The 15,896-nt window shown below is 42.9% G+C and overlaps 1 protein-coding gene across 1 annotated transcript; it reads left to right on the top strand.

Annotated features, from left to right (window-relative positions):
• Nucleotides 1-7,706: 7,706 nt before the first annotated feature.
• On the top strand, nt 7,707-12,050 carry LOC101760263 (serine/threonine-protein kinase D6PKL1). Its single transcript, XM_004962608.3, has 3 exons — nt 7,707-7,931; nt 8,501-10,238; nt 10,999-12,050. The coding sequence occupies exons 2-3, from the start codon at nt 8,698-8,700 to the stop codon at nt 11,837-11,839; spliced, it is 2,382 nt and encodes a 793-aa protein (XP_004962665.1). The 5' UTR covers nt 7,707-7,931; nt 8,501-8,697; the 3' UTR covers nt 11,840-12,050.
• Nucleotides 12,051-15,896: the final 3,846 nt, after the last annotated feature.

The raw sequence follows: 15,896 nt of genomic DNA, 5'->3' as shown, positions 1-15,896 counted from the left end.
ACTCGGCAAGTTTTTTTAAAAAAAATTAAAAAATATCCAACAGTTTCAAAAAAATACCAAATTTTCACACGAAACAATATATGTTCTCTAGTGACTATACAAAAAGTTTTGTAGTCAAATCAAACTCGACCGTCACTTCGACTCTAAATCTTATCGAATCATTCTCAAAGTTACTATTCTTCTTCTGAGATGCTTCGGTTTGTAATCATCGTACATGATGAAATGTGCAAAACCTTCTCAATTTTTTCCCACAACCTCCACGTATTATATCATCACATCATGACAAATCTCATGATTTTCAGACTTTGCTTTTTTTTTACAATTTAAAAATACTACTGCCACACGTTCATGGTCGTGTTTCCTGAACAAGATGTTCGAAATTTCTTTTCATTTCATCGGTCAGGTCTCAAATTGGGCCAAATAACATGAATATCATTTTTCTACTCATTTTGTTCCATAATTTGAATCACTTGCAGTTCAAATTTGACTTATACCAAAAATTCCCTTCAAATGCAATTAATTAAATAAATATAGCAAATAAATTCAAAAATATACTGAATTTTAACATGGAGTACCACATGTTGTATGTGGGGAGTAGAAAAAATTGCAGGGTGAAAAGAGGAAAAAAATTATTTTTTTGTCGAGTGTCAAATAAAAAACACTCGGCAAAGTCCCGATTTGCCGTGTGTTTTTTCTTTGCTGAGTGTTTTTGGCTTGGCACTCGGAAAAGAGCATGTTTGCCGAGTGCTCGAAAAAAACATTTGGCAAAAAAAATACACTCTATAATTTTTAGTTTTTCCGTAGTGTATGGCAAGGATGATAGGTCCTGCAGCAGCAGCATTAAAAGGGCGCTTCCGTCGAGAAGGATTACTTTCATCCGCGTAGGCTGCAGCAACGGCGCCCTCACCTTCCGGCCAATGGAAGCAGCAAGCACTGGCTCTTTCGATTTTGCCGGGAGGATGAGGAGCTCTGTTCTTTGCCGGAAAGGGAAAGAAGGGCAGCTGAGAATAACAGAAGGAAGTGAAACCGTGAAGAAACGGCAAGACGGATGGAAACGTGACGGATTGGTAAATTTCTAAACGGTGAGATCTTTCAATGGTATTAAAGCGCACCTGATCAGTCCGATCGTATATTTCTAAACTGAGATCTTTCGGTGTCACGGATCCAATTTTCCAAATTTATGACACCCCTATAAGAGTATGAATAATGATGCAACTTTTGCCTATGTTTAATATATCGGAATTTTGTTGGTACTTGTTGAAGATGAACTATGTTATTTCTTAAATTTATTTGACATCCTCGAGTAATGATGCGACTTTTGCCTATGTTTAATATATCGGAATTTCGTTGATTTTTGTTGGAGATGAACTACATTATTTCTAAATTTTATTTGACATCCCTCTAAGAGTTCCTACAATTCAAACAACCTGCAGGCGTAAACCCCAAGCATCCGAGTTAGCACTTCTACCTAGAGCGAGGAATGTCTTAGCCTAGTGTTACGCACGCTTTGGAAGCGGAAGCGAGGAAGGGGAAATGCGTTAAGTCCTGCAGCCCCTTTGGCCGGGTTTCGGGGTGCTTCGGCTGTGGTGTTGTAGCAGTACTGTAGCACCCGGGAGCCGGAGCCGGTGGAGCCACACTCGTGGGTTTGTGAGGGGGAGGGGGAGGTGAGAGAAAAATAGCTCACGTGAACAGTGCTGTATAGTGTTGCTATAGTCAGGTGTCAGGTGTCAGGTGGAGCTGGAGCCGGCAGGAGCTGCGCCAAGGGGGCCTTAACATAGTGTTATGCATGATTTTGGCGGTTCCTCCTTACTGACCTAGCATGGTTAATTTCCACTTATCTCTCATATTGGCACCTCTAAAATTTAGCTCAATCTCCACCACTTCACCGCACGGGGCCTGGGCATACTAGGGATTAGACGATGTAATGGCCAGTAAATGATTTTCAAGAGGTAGTAATATAGTACTCTGAATTGGTTGCTGATATGTTGAAAATGTTGCGCCCCTGCTGATTGAATCCCAGCGAACGCCGACTAACGAATACAGTTAAAGCGCTAATTAACAGAAATTAATCTTATCCGTAGCACAAGAGAACGGGTGCTAATCAATGGGTCGGTTAGCAACTACGCCGAGCTGCCATTCTTAATTCCGCCACAAAGTATCCGGCCTAGTAGTATAGTAGTAGCTCGCTAATGAAAGTAAACCAATGCATTCTTGAACCAATCCACCGAATCGCGCGTCCGTCCATCGATCAATCAATCACCCGGCCGGTCGTCGACGCCGTGACCGACTAAGATTCGCCTTTCGTGATAGCAGGTAGCATTGCGTTCCCTAAATTACTCCACGTACGCGTCACCTTTTTCTTCACTCACTCTCACACACGGCAACTGCGTGCATGGTGCACGCAAGTACGTACTACGTGTAGCCGGCCGGAGAAATGCATGTTGTCTGTCCCGTGAGGTCAGCAAATTATCTTCTCTTTATGCATGCACTTTTATATTTACTGTACATAGAATGCATTCGAACGCATCCGGTTGGAGCAACTAGCGTACCCAACTAACCACCCAGCATGCAAATCCCACCAAATTGCATGCATGCATGTATGAAATCTTTTGTTGGTTCGAATCTTTGAAATAAATTTTCTCCTAAACCATAACCCCGATTGACAAAATGTTTGTTGCATGCAACTAAAAAAATATTCTTAACAAAACTAGATCCAGTATGAATATATTTTAAATCATTTAAGCGAGTTGCATATCTATGTACTACCAATTGCAACTCTATCTATCACCGAGTTGCAACTAGTTATAACTCTGTATTATCTGCATCTGGTCACTATAATCACGTCAAGTTGGAATTTTGAGTTGCAATCATATCTTGTTGCAACTAGAGTAGCAACTGTATTGCAACTTAGTAGTAACTAGTTGCAATAAGTAGTAACTGGGTTGTAATTGGGTAGTAGTAATTGGTTGTAACAAGTAGTGATTGTGTAAGTACTAACTGGGTTTGCAACCGGACAGTAACTTATTGCAGCTAGTAACAACTAGAAAACAATTAGGTTGTAACTAGTCGCAACCAATGATAACCGGTTGCAATTCTATTCAGTAGGAGTTGGAAATGTATCATGTTGCAATCAGAGTAAGTAATTGGGTTGCCAGTGAGTAGTGAATAATTGCAACTAGAATTAAGAAGGTTACACTAGGTTATAATTAGTTGTAACCGGTGTTAAATACGCTATAACCAAGTTGCAATTATGTTGTAGAAGTGTTTGCAACTTACACTACAACACAGTTGCAATTACATAGTTTAAAAAAAATTCATCAAATATAGCCTTCATGGATCTCATTTTGTTAAGCACATTTTTTCTAACAACCTAGTTCAAATGGATTTAAAATCGGATTTGCAGATATCGCATTTTTTTTGTTTCAAATTAAGAAAAGATTTTCTGCATGCATGCTTCGTGGTAAGTGGTTTGAGATGTAAGATGGTGTCACGGGGTTGGTTGCCTCCATTTAATTTTATCATGCACGAGCGTGAACTTTGTTAATGCGAGAACTAGTTAGTGCGCGGGACACGCGGAGGGTCTGTGCGGAATGTACCTGGGTGCATTTTAGTCTCGTCCTATATACATGTGTTTACAAATCTAATTTAAAAGTAAAGCCACTTGAATATATATGTATATATTTTTATTTACACTGCATGTGCATATTTATAACAGTATCATAGTATTATAAGTTCATTATGTTTCATGTATTAACCTAAAATCTTTGGTCAAATTATCAATGTCTGAAGGACATCAATTTATACCTGAAGGGTGCACGAAACCGGCAGTAGACAACATATATTGTCTCGACCATATGCTGTGGTAAGCTACTACGTTTACAAAGGCATTCAATGGCTGTACTTGTCTCTGGTAGTCTTTGCCATGCTTTCCCGTACGCAAGGGGTGACAGATGTCCAACGATGAATCTCTGAAAATAAAGAGACATACTTCTGCTTTTGGATTATACTCCACTACTTCCGTTTCAATTCTTGCAGGAACACTTAGCATTCAGGTCTTGTCTAGTTACCCTAAAATCCCAACTTTGGCACTATGCAAAAAGAAAATTCCCCATCGCATCAAACTTACAGTACATATATGGAGTACTGAATGTAGACGAGATCAAAAACTAATTGCACAGTTTGGTTGTACTTTGCGAGACGAATCTTTTGAGCCTAATTAGTCAATATTTGGATAATAATTCACAAATACAAACGGAACGCTACAGTATGCTACAGTGCTGGCACAATAATTTTAGTTGTCCAAAATTGGGCACAGGCCTCGGTCTCTTAATTTTGTTCTCCGTGCATGTATCAATGTTCAGAGCATTTGCAGGCTAACCAGAATTCAGTTCTGTCACTTTCGGCACATGTGAGCACACACACTCACCTCTTTTCCTCATGAAGCGAGCAAATTCTTCAGACCCCAACTACTTTGCCCCCCATTATCTATATCCTCCAATAGAAAACCCAACACAAAAAAGTCTACCAAAATCCAGCATTTTGGTCAAGATCTTTTGCACCATATGCAAGCAACTTCTTTTTTTGAAAGAGACACTTGCAAGTACTTTCAACAAGTAACTTGTGATGCTTTGCAACGCAGGTCGCAGATAGCTAAGACCCTGTTTGATTCCTTTAGTCCATGGACTAAGGTTTACTCCAAGTTTAGTCCATGGACTAATCTCTGTTTGGTTTCATGGATTAAAATAGACTAAAGTTCATAAATGTTGTTGAACAAAGACACTTTTACCCTTCTTCCCTACCCCTGGTACCCCGGCGCCTACTCCTTCCTGGCGCCAACGCTTCCTCTGCTGTCTGCTCCCTCCCCTCTCCATTCCTCTCCCTCCTCACACAACCTGGCCCATCCCCATGGCCACCGACACACCAAGCGCCACCGCCTCTCCCCAGCCCCGGCCCCCATCGATGCCCTCGCCGCCGAGCTCCGGTCCCTTGCCTTCTCCTCATCCCTCCCCTTCCTCTCCTTCTCCCTCTCCCTCTCTTCCTGTTTCTTCCTTCTAGATCTCGATCTGGGGCTTCAATGGTGCGAGGGCATGGGAGCGCAGCACCGTGCAGTCTGGACATCTGTTGCCTTCGGCGCGCGCCTCTGGCCGGCCCTAGCGCGACGGCAGGCGGACTTGGGCGGCCGGCCCCAGCGCGGCGGCGGGCCACCATGAGTGACCTGCCTGGTGGTGCACTGTGATGGCGTTGTGCGGCCTGGGGTGGCTGCTGCCATTGGCACACGGCCCTGGCCGGCAGCGGGGGCCGGGTGGGAGGGCGGTGAGGCCGCCAACGGTGGGCGGGCACGGGGCTTGGGCACCGTGGCAGGGGCAGCGGCAGTGGGAGGCATGGTGGCCGGCCACGCCCAGGCCTTCCTCCTCCTGGATCTGCGGCGGCGGGAGAGGGGCACGCCCAGGTCCTCTGGCTCGCCGGCGCCATCGGGGTCGGGGTCCAAGGCGGCGCCGTCCGCGCACTACTTCCCGCGCTCGTTGGGAGGTGACAGCGGCGGGGGTGGGGGTCGGGCGGCGGGAGCGGCGGAGGCGGGGGCCGGGCGACGGGGGCAGCTGCGGTGGTTGGGTAGTAGGAAGGCTGGCGGAGGGGGCCGGGCGGGAAGGAGCAATTAATGAGGGACAGGGGTGTCCTAGGCACCCTTTAGTCCAGGACTAAAGGATTTAGTCCTACTTTTAGTCAAGTGTTTTGGTGTTTAGTCCAACTAAAGTGCACATTTTAGTCCATCGTGGGAACCAAACACCCCCTAAGTTACTCCTCATTTGTTGGAGACCTTCTCAAATTTCTAGATTGAACATGGTTGCATGTACATATACTATTTTACTATGTAACTTTTATTTTGTCTATGATCGATTTGAGCTTGTGATCTTGCATGATGTGGATCTATGCCTCTCTTCCTATTCAAGGAAATGAATCCACCTATGTCTCCATCTAGCTGGTCGGTTTTGTTTTTCTTGATTTGTAAATGTTTATTTGTAGGGGAAAATAGAAAATTATTAGGAAATTCCTTATTTGACCTTGGAATAACTCAATTCATTTCTTAACATTGAAAAGTTTTCCTTCCTAATATGACACCAACTTTTAGCTTTCATTGCTTATTTGATATTTGCGTCACTTATGTTAGTTAAATAAGGTGGAACGATCTCCAAATCACCTCCAAAAATTATGAAACTTTTTGTAATGACAAAACAAAAGAATATGAACCCATTTTTATTAAAAGGACACATGTACATTTGCGGTTTTAAAATTAAAATTCATCAAATTAGGCTACGTTTACAAATTATCTAAATTTTTATAGCACCAAAACACTTTAAAAAATTCTAAGGAAATATGTAATATTTCTCACTCGTAACTTATTAAATTATTTGCTAGCAAAACTTACATAGGGAATTACGAAGAACCATGAACTTATGATGGAAAATAATTTTATAAATGACTACATCTCACGTAAGGAATATTAGTTGTTTTTTCATAATTTTGGAAAGTATTTTGGTACCATAAAAATTAAAAAATATTCTTCAAAAGTAGTCAGATTTGGTGAGTTTAAATTTGAAAACTACAAAATAGAGTTTTGAAGCAAAATAGATTCATCTTCATTTGTTCTTTTATCAAAAAGAGTTCCATGAATTTTGGAGGTGTTTTTATGGTTGTTTTATTCGACTTAAGTGATAAAGTGACGAAAATGTCAAATAAGGACTAAAAGATAGAACTTGGTGCCATATAAGGGACATAAATTTTTTTAGTGTCAAGAAAGGAATTGAATCTTCTTCTAATGTCAAATAAAAAATTTTCTAAAAAATGAGAAAATCTAATCATGCTGAAATTTGTGGTTGAGTTTTCTTCTAGTTTCTTTTTCTAAAGGCTTTTTTATATTAGATTTAGAAACCTGAATTAGTAGGATCCTGGCATGTTTACCTCTTTGGAGTCGACAATTCCCTTTTTTGATGTTGCTGCTCTCTATCATAAGTTCCTAACTACTTGTACGCTTGTTTATATAACGTGAACTGAAATATGATTTACATGCTTTTACCAATTATAATAAAGTTGAAAAGGTGTAGAAAACATCGGGCAGGTTGTCCCGCAACATACCCATTTAAGTTGTTAATAGGCGGTAGCATTAGCGTAAATCCTCGCCTCTTTCGTGATGGCTTTGTTGTTAGGAGTCTAGACAAAGGTAATGGTCGAGGCTTGCTTCTTCCTAGGAGGTGCAATGGATAGATACAACGGATAGTTGAGATTACAGGCATCCGCCGATCGATTATGTGTTTGATTGGATCACCCCTATATGATCTCCTAGACTGGCAAATCTAGTTTCGGTTTTCAGAAATTAAAAGCTAAAATACCAAAATCACAAATAATGTGCGACTAGTCTCTGCAAACATATAAATTTGAAAAAAAACAAATCATATTTCTGGTTTCGGCATACATTTACCCAATCCCTAAAGGAGAACATGCAAAAAAATGAGAGGTAAATAAGGCGTCCCAGCCAATGGCACCGTGGAAATATTAATCTACCGCAGCAAAATATTTTCAGCCGTTCAGGTCAACGATCCGACGGCTGAAGATGCGCCGAGATGGCAGCTGGAGGTGCCGCTGATGGCCTCTGCACGGAGGATCCTGGATCCCCTTTTAGGCCGATTCGTCTTCGTGGGGCGCACCCCCCCGTCTCCTCTCTCTCTATGCCCCCTTTCTCTCTCCTCCGTCTCCCTCTCCCTCTCTTGCTGTTCCCTCTCGCTCCCTTCCCTCCCTCTGTACGCTTTCTCCGAAGCCGCCATTCCCAAGAGGAGCAGCAGCCAAGCTCGTCTCCCCAGAAGTACCAGACGTCCCCGGCTCCACTCGCCCCCCGCCGCCTCTCCTCCCCGCTTGGAGATCCGGCCCGGCATTTCTTGGTAAGCTTCAGCTCCTCTCTTCAACCGTTCTACTGCCCATCCCAAATCCGGTCCTTGGGCGTGTCCGTGCTCAGATTACACGCGAATTCGCCGCTCCGTGGGAGTTCCTAGCGGCCTCCGCGAAATGCGGCCTCGCCGGTGGCGAGGCGCCGCCGCCGCCGCCTGGATCTGGAGTCATGCTTTGTGTATTTCTTGAGGCAAAAAAAGTTCCAATTTTTCCTCTTGCTATAGCGGTTTTTTAGTAGATTTAACTGGCCTGGTTTGGGAGAGGCGCCGTCTCGGTTGTCGCTTCCGTTTCCTCTGCCTGGTGATTCGGAACGGGAGTCAAAATGGGTTCTCAGTGGAGAATCTGGCGCTCGTTTTCCTCCAAACTCTGGCTTCCCAAGTTCTCGATTTGAACTACCCCTGCTTGCCAGTTGTGGTTTCAGTCGATGTGGAGTGTATCTTTCTTCTTGGAGTCTTGCTCGACGCTCGCCTCTGAATTTCTTTACTATAATTCCTCTTTAATCCGGAAGATGTAGCTGTTGCCATGTCTCAATCACTAACTCTGGATCTCATGATCTTTGCAGGGTGGCCACTGGTTGCCGCACTTGTTATAAAAAAGGCCTGCTTTTCTGGGGGTTCCCTGGGGCTCTCATCTTGGATGACGTCTCAGTGAAAGGTGCTGGTATTGTAGTATGACTTGCTTGGCTCGGATGTCCCTGCCGGCGACGGGCTGAGTTGGTGTACTCCTTGTCTGTCCGTGTTGAATCAGTCTTCTTGGGCCATGGGGTCGTCTGGCTGTAGCTCCGAGATAGTTGAGTCTACCGAGGAAGAATTTGACAGTGCGCCCATTGGTGGCTCCAGCTTGCTGCATATTAAACTCAGAGATGAGGAGAAACGCAGCAAATGTCATGATTATCCTGTGGAAGATGACCTCGACCAGCTTCTTAAAGCGATTGATAGTAGGACATTCCGTCGGGCACTTAGTCCTGGCAGTACAGGTGGAGATGCGCTGGGAAAGGGTGTTCTCAAGAAACCAGCTAGGTCTGGGCTGTCTCAAAATGCAGGCATCGGGATATCCTCCAAGACTGTTAATATGAAGCAGGCGTTGAGAAGGCTATGCATTTCCCAGGCATCAGAAATGGCTGCAATGAAGAGGCTGTCGATGTCACCTGGATCTTCGAGTTCATCTGAAGCTGGGACCATCCACAGGCTCTATGCCTCTTTGATGGTCCAAAGTAGTACTGAGGGTCTTCTTCATGATGATGAAAAGATGAACCTGATTGAAATATCGCTCACTCCGGAGAAGATCGACAAGAGTTCGTCTAGAGGTACGAGCGAGTTCAGTGAAGACTGTGAGTTCGAGACAGCCGATGGAAGTGCAGTCACCTCTATCCGTTCTGTGTCTTCAACTTCAGCTGAGGTTCGGAAGATCAGAATCCAAGATGTCATCAGTGGTGACCCTATTGATAGTGAGAGTTCCTTGGTGGAAAATGGTAAATTAGGAAGTAAAATTTCTGCAGCTACTGATGATGGCTCCCCAAGAGTCCCAATCTTGAGCAAACCCATCACTACATCCAGACTTGTCAAGCCAGTCTTCCGATGCAAAACGGCTGGTAAGAAGAAAGTGAAAGAAGAACCATCTTCGTTGGGTGATTCCTCCAATAGCACTAAATTCTGCTCTTCAAAGGAGTCGATTTCCCTCGCATCAACCAGCTGCTCTTCAACATCTAGTGTTACAAATCCCACCAGCTGTGCAGAAGAAGAGAAATCAACTCCAGGACCAGAAAAATCTGATGAAACATCTTCCGAGTGGTTGGGAGCAGAGGAAAAGGGCGAGTGCTCCCAGAATTCAAAGAGCAGCATTAGTGAGTATGGTTGTAGCACAAGTATTAGTGATGAGAGCCAATTTGGATTGTGTGGCTATAGTAACAGGCCACACATGGCAAAGGATCTGCGCTGGCTAACCATTCGTCAGTTGGCATTGCAACAGGGATCGTTAGGACTCGACAATTTCAAGCTTCTGAAGAGGCTTGGTTGTGGGGACATTGGGACTGTGTATCTTGCTGAGTTGGTTGATTCAGATTGCTTATTTGCTTTGAAGGTTATGGATATCGAGTACCTTATTAATAGAAAGAAGATGCTTCGAGCTCAGGCTGAGAGGGAGATACTAGAAATGCTGGATCATCCATTTCTCCCAACTCTTTATGCCCATTTTACCACAGACAATCTCTCATGCTTGGTCATGGAGTACTGTCCAGGTGGTGATTTGCACGTTCTTCGTCAAAGACAGCCTGGAAGAAGCTTTCCAGAGCCAGCAGCAAGGTAAATTCTATTCAGTACTTAGACATTATTTTATACTCAGTGCACTGGAAGTCTCCATGGTTTTATCTCTTCCTTTTCTGACTTCCGTTAATGCTTCTAAAACTAAATTTGCCTAGTGATCACAAGGAATGTGATGATCAATATGTTATTGTGCATTTCCTACTTTACAAAGTATGTTTGGCCCCAAGATAGATTTGCATCCTTAAAGCTGCACATACAGCCGGATGGAGATTCTAGCATACTTTCTAGCTGTTCTAAATTAAAATCTCTTTAGAACTCTGAAGTTGTATTGATATCCAGCATTTTGCATTCCTTTGAATTTCATATATACAGATCTGCTATGTTCTTCTGCACAAATAGCTAAATTTTCTGGCCGATCATTCCTCTAGCACACACTTGTGCCTCCATTTTAACTGTTACATGGGAATGTAGTTGTAGGTACTTGATTCTTAGTTGGTTTGTCATGGGTCCGATTCAATGCCCATCAGTTTGTCACATAAGCAATGTTATAGGCCTTTTTTTTTTGCTTGAACAGTCTGAAAAGAAGTATTCTTCTATATGTTGTCAATAAACAAACAGTAACAACTTCCTCTTAAGAGTCAACTGTAAACATAAAGCTTTTTTTCTTGTATTTTTCTACTATGTTGTACTTTTGAATTATGCATGTCCGTTTACTTTGTTCTTGTACATTCATTTAGTCCTCAACTAGTCTGATTTAGTTTGATACACTGATGATATTGGTGAAATGGTTGCTTTGCAGGTTTTATGTTGCAGAAGTTCTCCTTGCTTTGGAATATCTTCACATGCTAGGAGTCATATATCGTGATCTAAAGCCAGAAAACATTCTAGTCCGTGAAGATGGACATATAATGCTATCAGACTTTGACCTTTCACTGAGGTGCTCAGTGAATCCAGTGCTCCTTCGGTCATCCTCTGTAACAGCAAACCACCAACCAAGGAAACTTGCAGGACCTTGTGCAGAGAACTACTGCATCAATTCATCATGCCTCCAGCAGCCTTCTTGTGCCCAAACATCTTGCTTCACACCACGTCTACCATCAATTCCAAAGCCTCGGAAGCCTAAATCTTCCCAGAAAAGGCTTCCTCAGCTTGTTGTAGAGCCTATTGATGCACGCTCTAATTCCTTTGTCGGCACGCATGAGTACCTTGCACCAGAAATCATCAAAGGGGATGGCCATGGAAGCGCTGTTGACTGGTGGACCTTTGGTGTCTTCCTTTATGAACTTTTATATGGCAAGACACCCTTCAGAGGACCTGGGAATGATGAAACATTAGCAAATGTGGTCTCACAGAATCTCCGGTTCCCGGACAACCCAGCTGTGAGTAGCAACGCCAAAGATCTCATCAGAGGTTTGCTGGTGAAGGAGCCTGAGAACAGACTTGGATCGTTGAGAGGAGCTGCTGAGATCAAGCAGCACCCTTTCTTTGAAGGCTTGAATTGGGCCCTGATACGGTCCGCTGCTCCACCAGAGACACAGCCTTGCAATGTCGTGACTCTCGCGAAAGAGCGGAAGAAGAAAGAAGGCAAGTGCCTTGAGTTCAGAAGTAACTCCGAGGACCTGGAATTCGAAGTTTTTTAGTGAGGCCCTGGTACAGTTTAGCATTATTTCCTCTGATAGTCTACATTTTTTCTTTTGAGTAGCCAAAGGCTGGGGGTGTACATGCAGATTCTTGTATTTCAGTAACTGCTGTCCCTGTCAATAGCATCACTAAATTGAAAAGAATAAGCAGAGCTTATGCTATTATCATTGCTGCTGCATATGAATTGGTTCCCCATTGGAGGCTCCAGTAGATTTTACTCGTATTTTGCATGAACCTATGATGCTGACTTTTCTGCTAACTACCGAAATTGGTAAACTGCATTTGATTGCATGAGTGGTTATTATTACTCCCTCCATTCCAAATTGCAGGTTGTTTTGACTTTTCTAGATTCATAGATATTATTATGCACCTATACATACACTATATATATATCCATAATAATATCTATGAACTAAAAAAGTTAAAATGACCTACAATTTGGACCGGAGGGAGTAGTAGGGTAGTGTGGTAATTTTTTTCTATGTTTTATATTTGAGTTTTCTAAAAATGCGATTTAACATGCAATTTAACTCCAGTTGAAATCAGGCATACTATTGTTTTCCAGATAAAATGTGATCCATTAAATAAATAAAAATTTCCAATTTTTTAGTCCCCAAAAGCTCACAACCAGTTTCAAAGCATTGAAGAATCCTAAGAAAAGTCTAAAAAATAATCCAACTGCTGCGACCCCGTATTATCTACAGTACATCTTTGTCTGATTCCTCCCTAGGATTCTGCAGGAGAAGGCATCAACACCACTTGGTCATATCGAAGCATCACATGCTTGCTTCCAGTCTTGCACATGTCTACAACATCACTTGTCAAGCGTGCATCCACCATGCGTAGCAGCTGCATTTCAGCTGTCTGAATCCCAAGCTCAGCCAGCAAAAATGCAATTCTGGTCTTACAGATGGCCTGATTGCAATTTGGCAACTAACTGGCTCAGATTGTCGGATAAGCCCCAGTGGTACGACAAGGACCTTGCCTGTGGCTGTTGGAAGCTATCATTCGCGATCCGTGACCGACACCGCCATGATTAGGGCAAACACCTAACCATTCCAGGAACCAAAATGGCCATGATGCGTCAGACAAGGATATTGCCAGTGCCGTTTATTCTGACAATATGGATTTTCTTTCCCCTGCTGTTACCAGCACCAATGATATGTAAGGTTGCAGCTGACGGTGGTTACTGGTTAGGTTGGTGTCCCTTGGTGGCTTAGGTTCTTTTCCTATTGATACTTTTCTTATTGCATCCATTTACATACAATGGTTGATGAAAAAAAAAGATGTAAAGCAGTTTAAACCTTTGTGATGGTAGCATGTTATGGAAGCATCCTTTCACATTTACAGGAGCAAAATAACTTGCAGGCAGATCTGAGAGCTGAACAGCAACCTTGCCTAGCTTTTTGCCCTAGGCATGGAGTTGTTTACAAGAAAGAGATGGCCATGGCAGCTTTCAGAAGGTTCATTCACATTCCTTACCAGAGAGCAGATGCACATCACTTTGTAGCATCGAATGGGATGTCTACCCTAAGCAGGTAAGCAAGCATCCAGGCCACCTTTTGAAGATGCTTGGAGAGTGTGATTTTCAAGTACAAGTCTTGTGGAGATCCATCATCATCCATGTTCTTGCAATGATTAGCCGCATGATCCCCAAAAAAAGGTAGCCGTGATAGATGCTTTACTTTCAGAGTTCAGAGCTTAGAAATGTGCCAAGTAAAGAGTGAGTTTTTTTTCCCCTTCTACAAGAAGGATCTGCACAGAATGAACTGTCAGATCAGGTGGATGATAGTAAGAAACAGCAAAACTGAATTTACTGAATTTTGCAGTTTGACTAGCACGTCTGAATTGATTTTGATGGGCGATTTTTTTGTACTACAACAACGTTTAATGATCCGCATGCACTTTGCGACTAAAAGACATAAACCATAATTACTTGGACCATTCATACTCGAACTGCTCATCACAAGTTCACAACCGAAACCGCTTGAGATAGTGGCTCTGCAAGAAGCCAACAGCAGCGGACTCAGGATGATGCATTCGTACGTTTGCCAGACCCTGCTGTTGAGTAGAACATCAGAAATTCAGAATTCAGCGAGTCCTCCCCTGGTGATGGCAATCTACGACAATCTGAAAAAGGATAGAATGTACTAAACCAACTCAAAATTCAAACAACAGTTGAGACTGTGAAAGAAAACTCAGCGTCTAAAAGTTGAGCTCTGTGCTATCAATAATTTTCGAAAGTCTTACAATATGACATTTAAATTTAATGCATGCCCTGCTCCAACAAAAAGAATTCTCAAGGTTTAAAAGACTGAGCTTGGGATTATATGGTTAAGCTACACCAGCAAACAACATGATATTTTTTATAAGAATATGAAAAATATGTAGCAGGATAATACTACCAGATCAACAAGTTTATTTGAAAGCATATCTAGGGATCCCACCAATGTACGATCCTAAGTAAGGAAAATTTAACCAAAACTGAAACACGTTCAGTTTGCTCTAGCGCAAAAGTTGTCTACCGTTCTCTATATGCTAGATTACATGATCCCTACAAGCATATATGATTCTGCATAATCCCTACAAGCTTAAGCTCTGAGGCGCTACTTTGAAGCTCAGGGTTCAGACCGTGGTAGCTTGTCGCGGTTCATATTTGGAGCTTGGTCGCGGTTTGGACGGCACAACAAAGCACGCATCCCTCAACATGGAGATAGAGTGGCAACACGCTCGAGTGGTGGATAAACATGACCACTAGAACCGAAGTGTCCATGAAAAGAATGTGTTCGATTGTCTTGCTCATCATATGAAAAATTTGAAAGGAAAGAAACATGCGTGTTTTCAATCGAGAGGAAATGGCAACCACTTCCCTACTTGCACGAATCAAAGAAGAAGCCGGAGCAGGATATAGTGTTTTTATTAGCTCGTGAGTAATTACTTGTAAACCATACCGACTAGTCGGCTGTACTCTCTTTCTTTATCAATGAAATAGGTACAATCTCATGCCCGTTCGTAAAAAAAGAAGACCATGGCAACTGCCAAGTAAATGGTGACCTTGGGGAACAGTAACGTTTTACTTGTAGGATCAAAAGCACCGATCCAAATATAGCCCTTGTTTACTTCCCAAGTTGGGAGGTGCCAAATTGGCATTTTGCCATAAATGCCACACTGTAGCGTTTCGTTTGTATTTGTGAATTATTGTCCAAATATTGACTAATTAGGCTCAAAAGATTCGTCTCGCAAAGTACAACAAAACTGTGCAATTAGTTTTTGATTTCGTCTACATTTAGTACTCCATGCATGTACCGCAAGTTTGATGTGATGGGGAATCTTCTTTTTGCATAGTGTCAAAGTTGGGAGTTTGGAGGGAAGTAAACAAGGGTACTTGAACAGGTGGCGTGTCTAGTATATTCAGCTTGAATTTGATCAATCCAGTGGAAATCTCGGTTTCTGTTTCTAAAGTTACTTTTAGTAGTTTCTATGAACGAATATGGGGTAATCGTGTAATATCACACAAACACAGCTCTGGTGGTAGTTGGAACGAGCACTAAAGCCTTGTCCACCTGAAACCTTCCTAAAACTGATGCAGTGAGCTAGACATGGAACTTGGCAACCATCCAACTCAAATTTGGACATGGTATCCAGTTTGAACGTGTGCTCCATGGATTGTTTAGCACAATGAATATCAATATCCATCCCAAAATCATATCCATGGTTCTTGGGTAGGGTATGGGGAAAATAATTATACCCATTTAAATTTAGACATGCGTAAGGCAATACCCTCTGGATATCACTTTGCCCATATCACCTGTTCAGAAATAACCAGAACACCTGCTCTGTTCGGTTTCAGTTTCCTCTTCTCTCTGAACTGCAGCCAAGCATTCTCTGCTCTCTCTCTCTCTCCTCCCGTGCGTAGGCTTCCATCTTGCTCGTTGCTAGGTACCCATGGCAGCATGCCACAAATTCCCAACTCCACAGCGCGGGATTCTCCCCTGAACAGCTGCTGCGCAAGCAGCAAAACCATCCTTACCACCTGTCTCGGTTTGGCGCTCTTCC

The sequence above is a fragment of the Setaria italica genome, chromosome III (assembly GCF_000263155.2).
Source record: "Setaria italica strain Yugu1 chromosome III, Setaria_italica_v2.0, whole genome shotgun sequence".
Taxonomy (NCBI): Eukaryota; Viridiplantae; Streptophyta; class Magnoliopsida; order Poales; family Poaceae; genus Setaria; species Setaria italica.
This window is presented reverse-complemented; position numbering and strand designations above follow the sequence as displayed.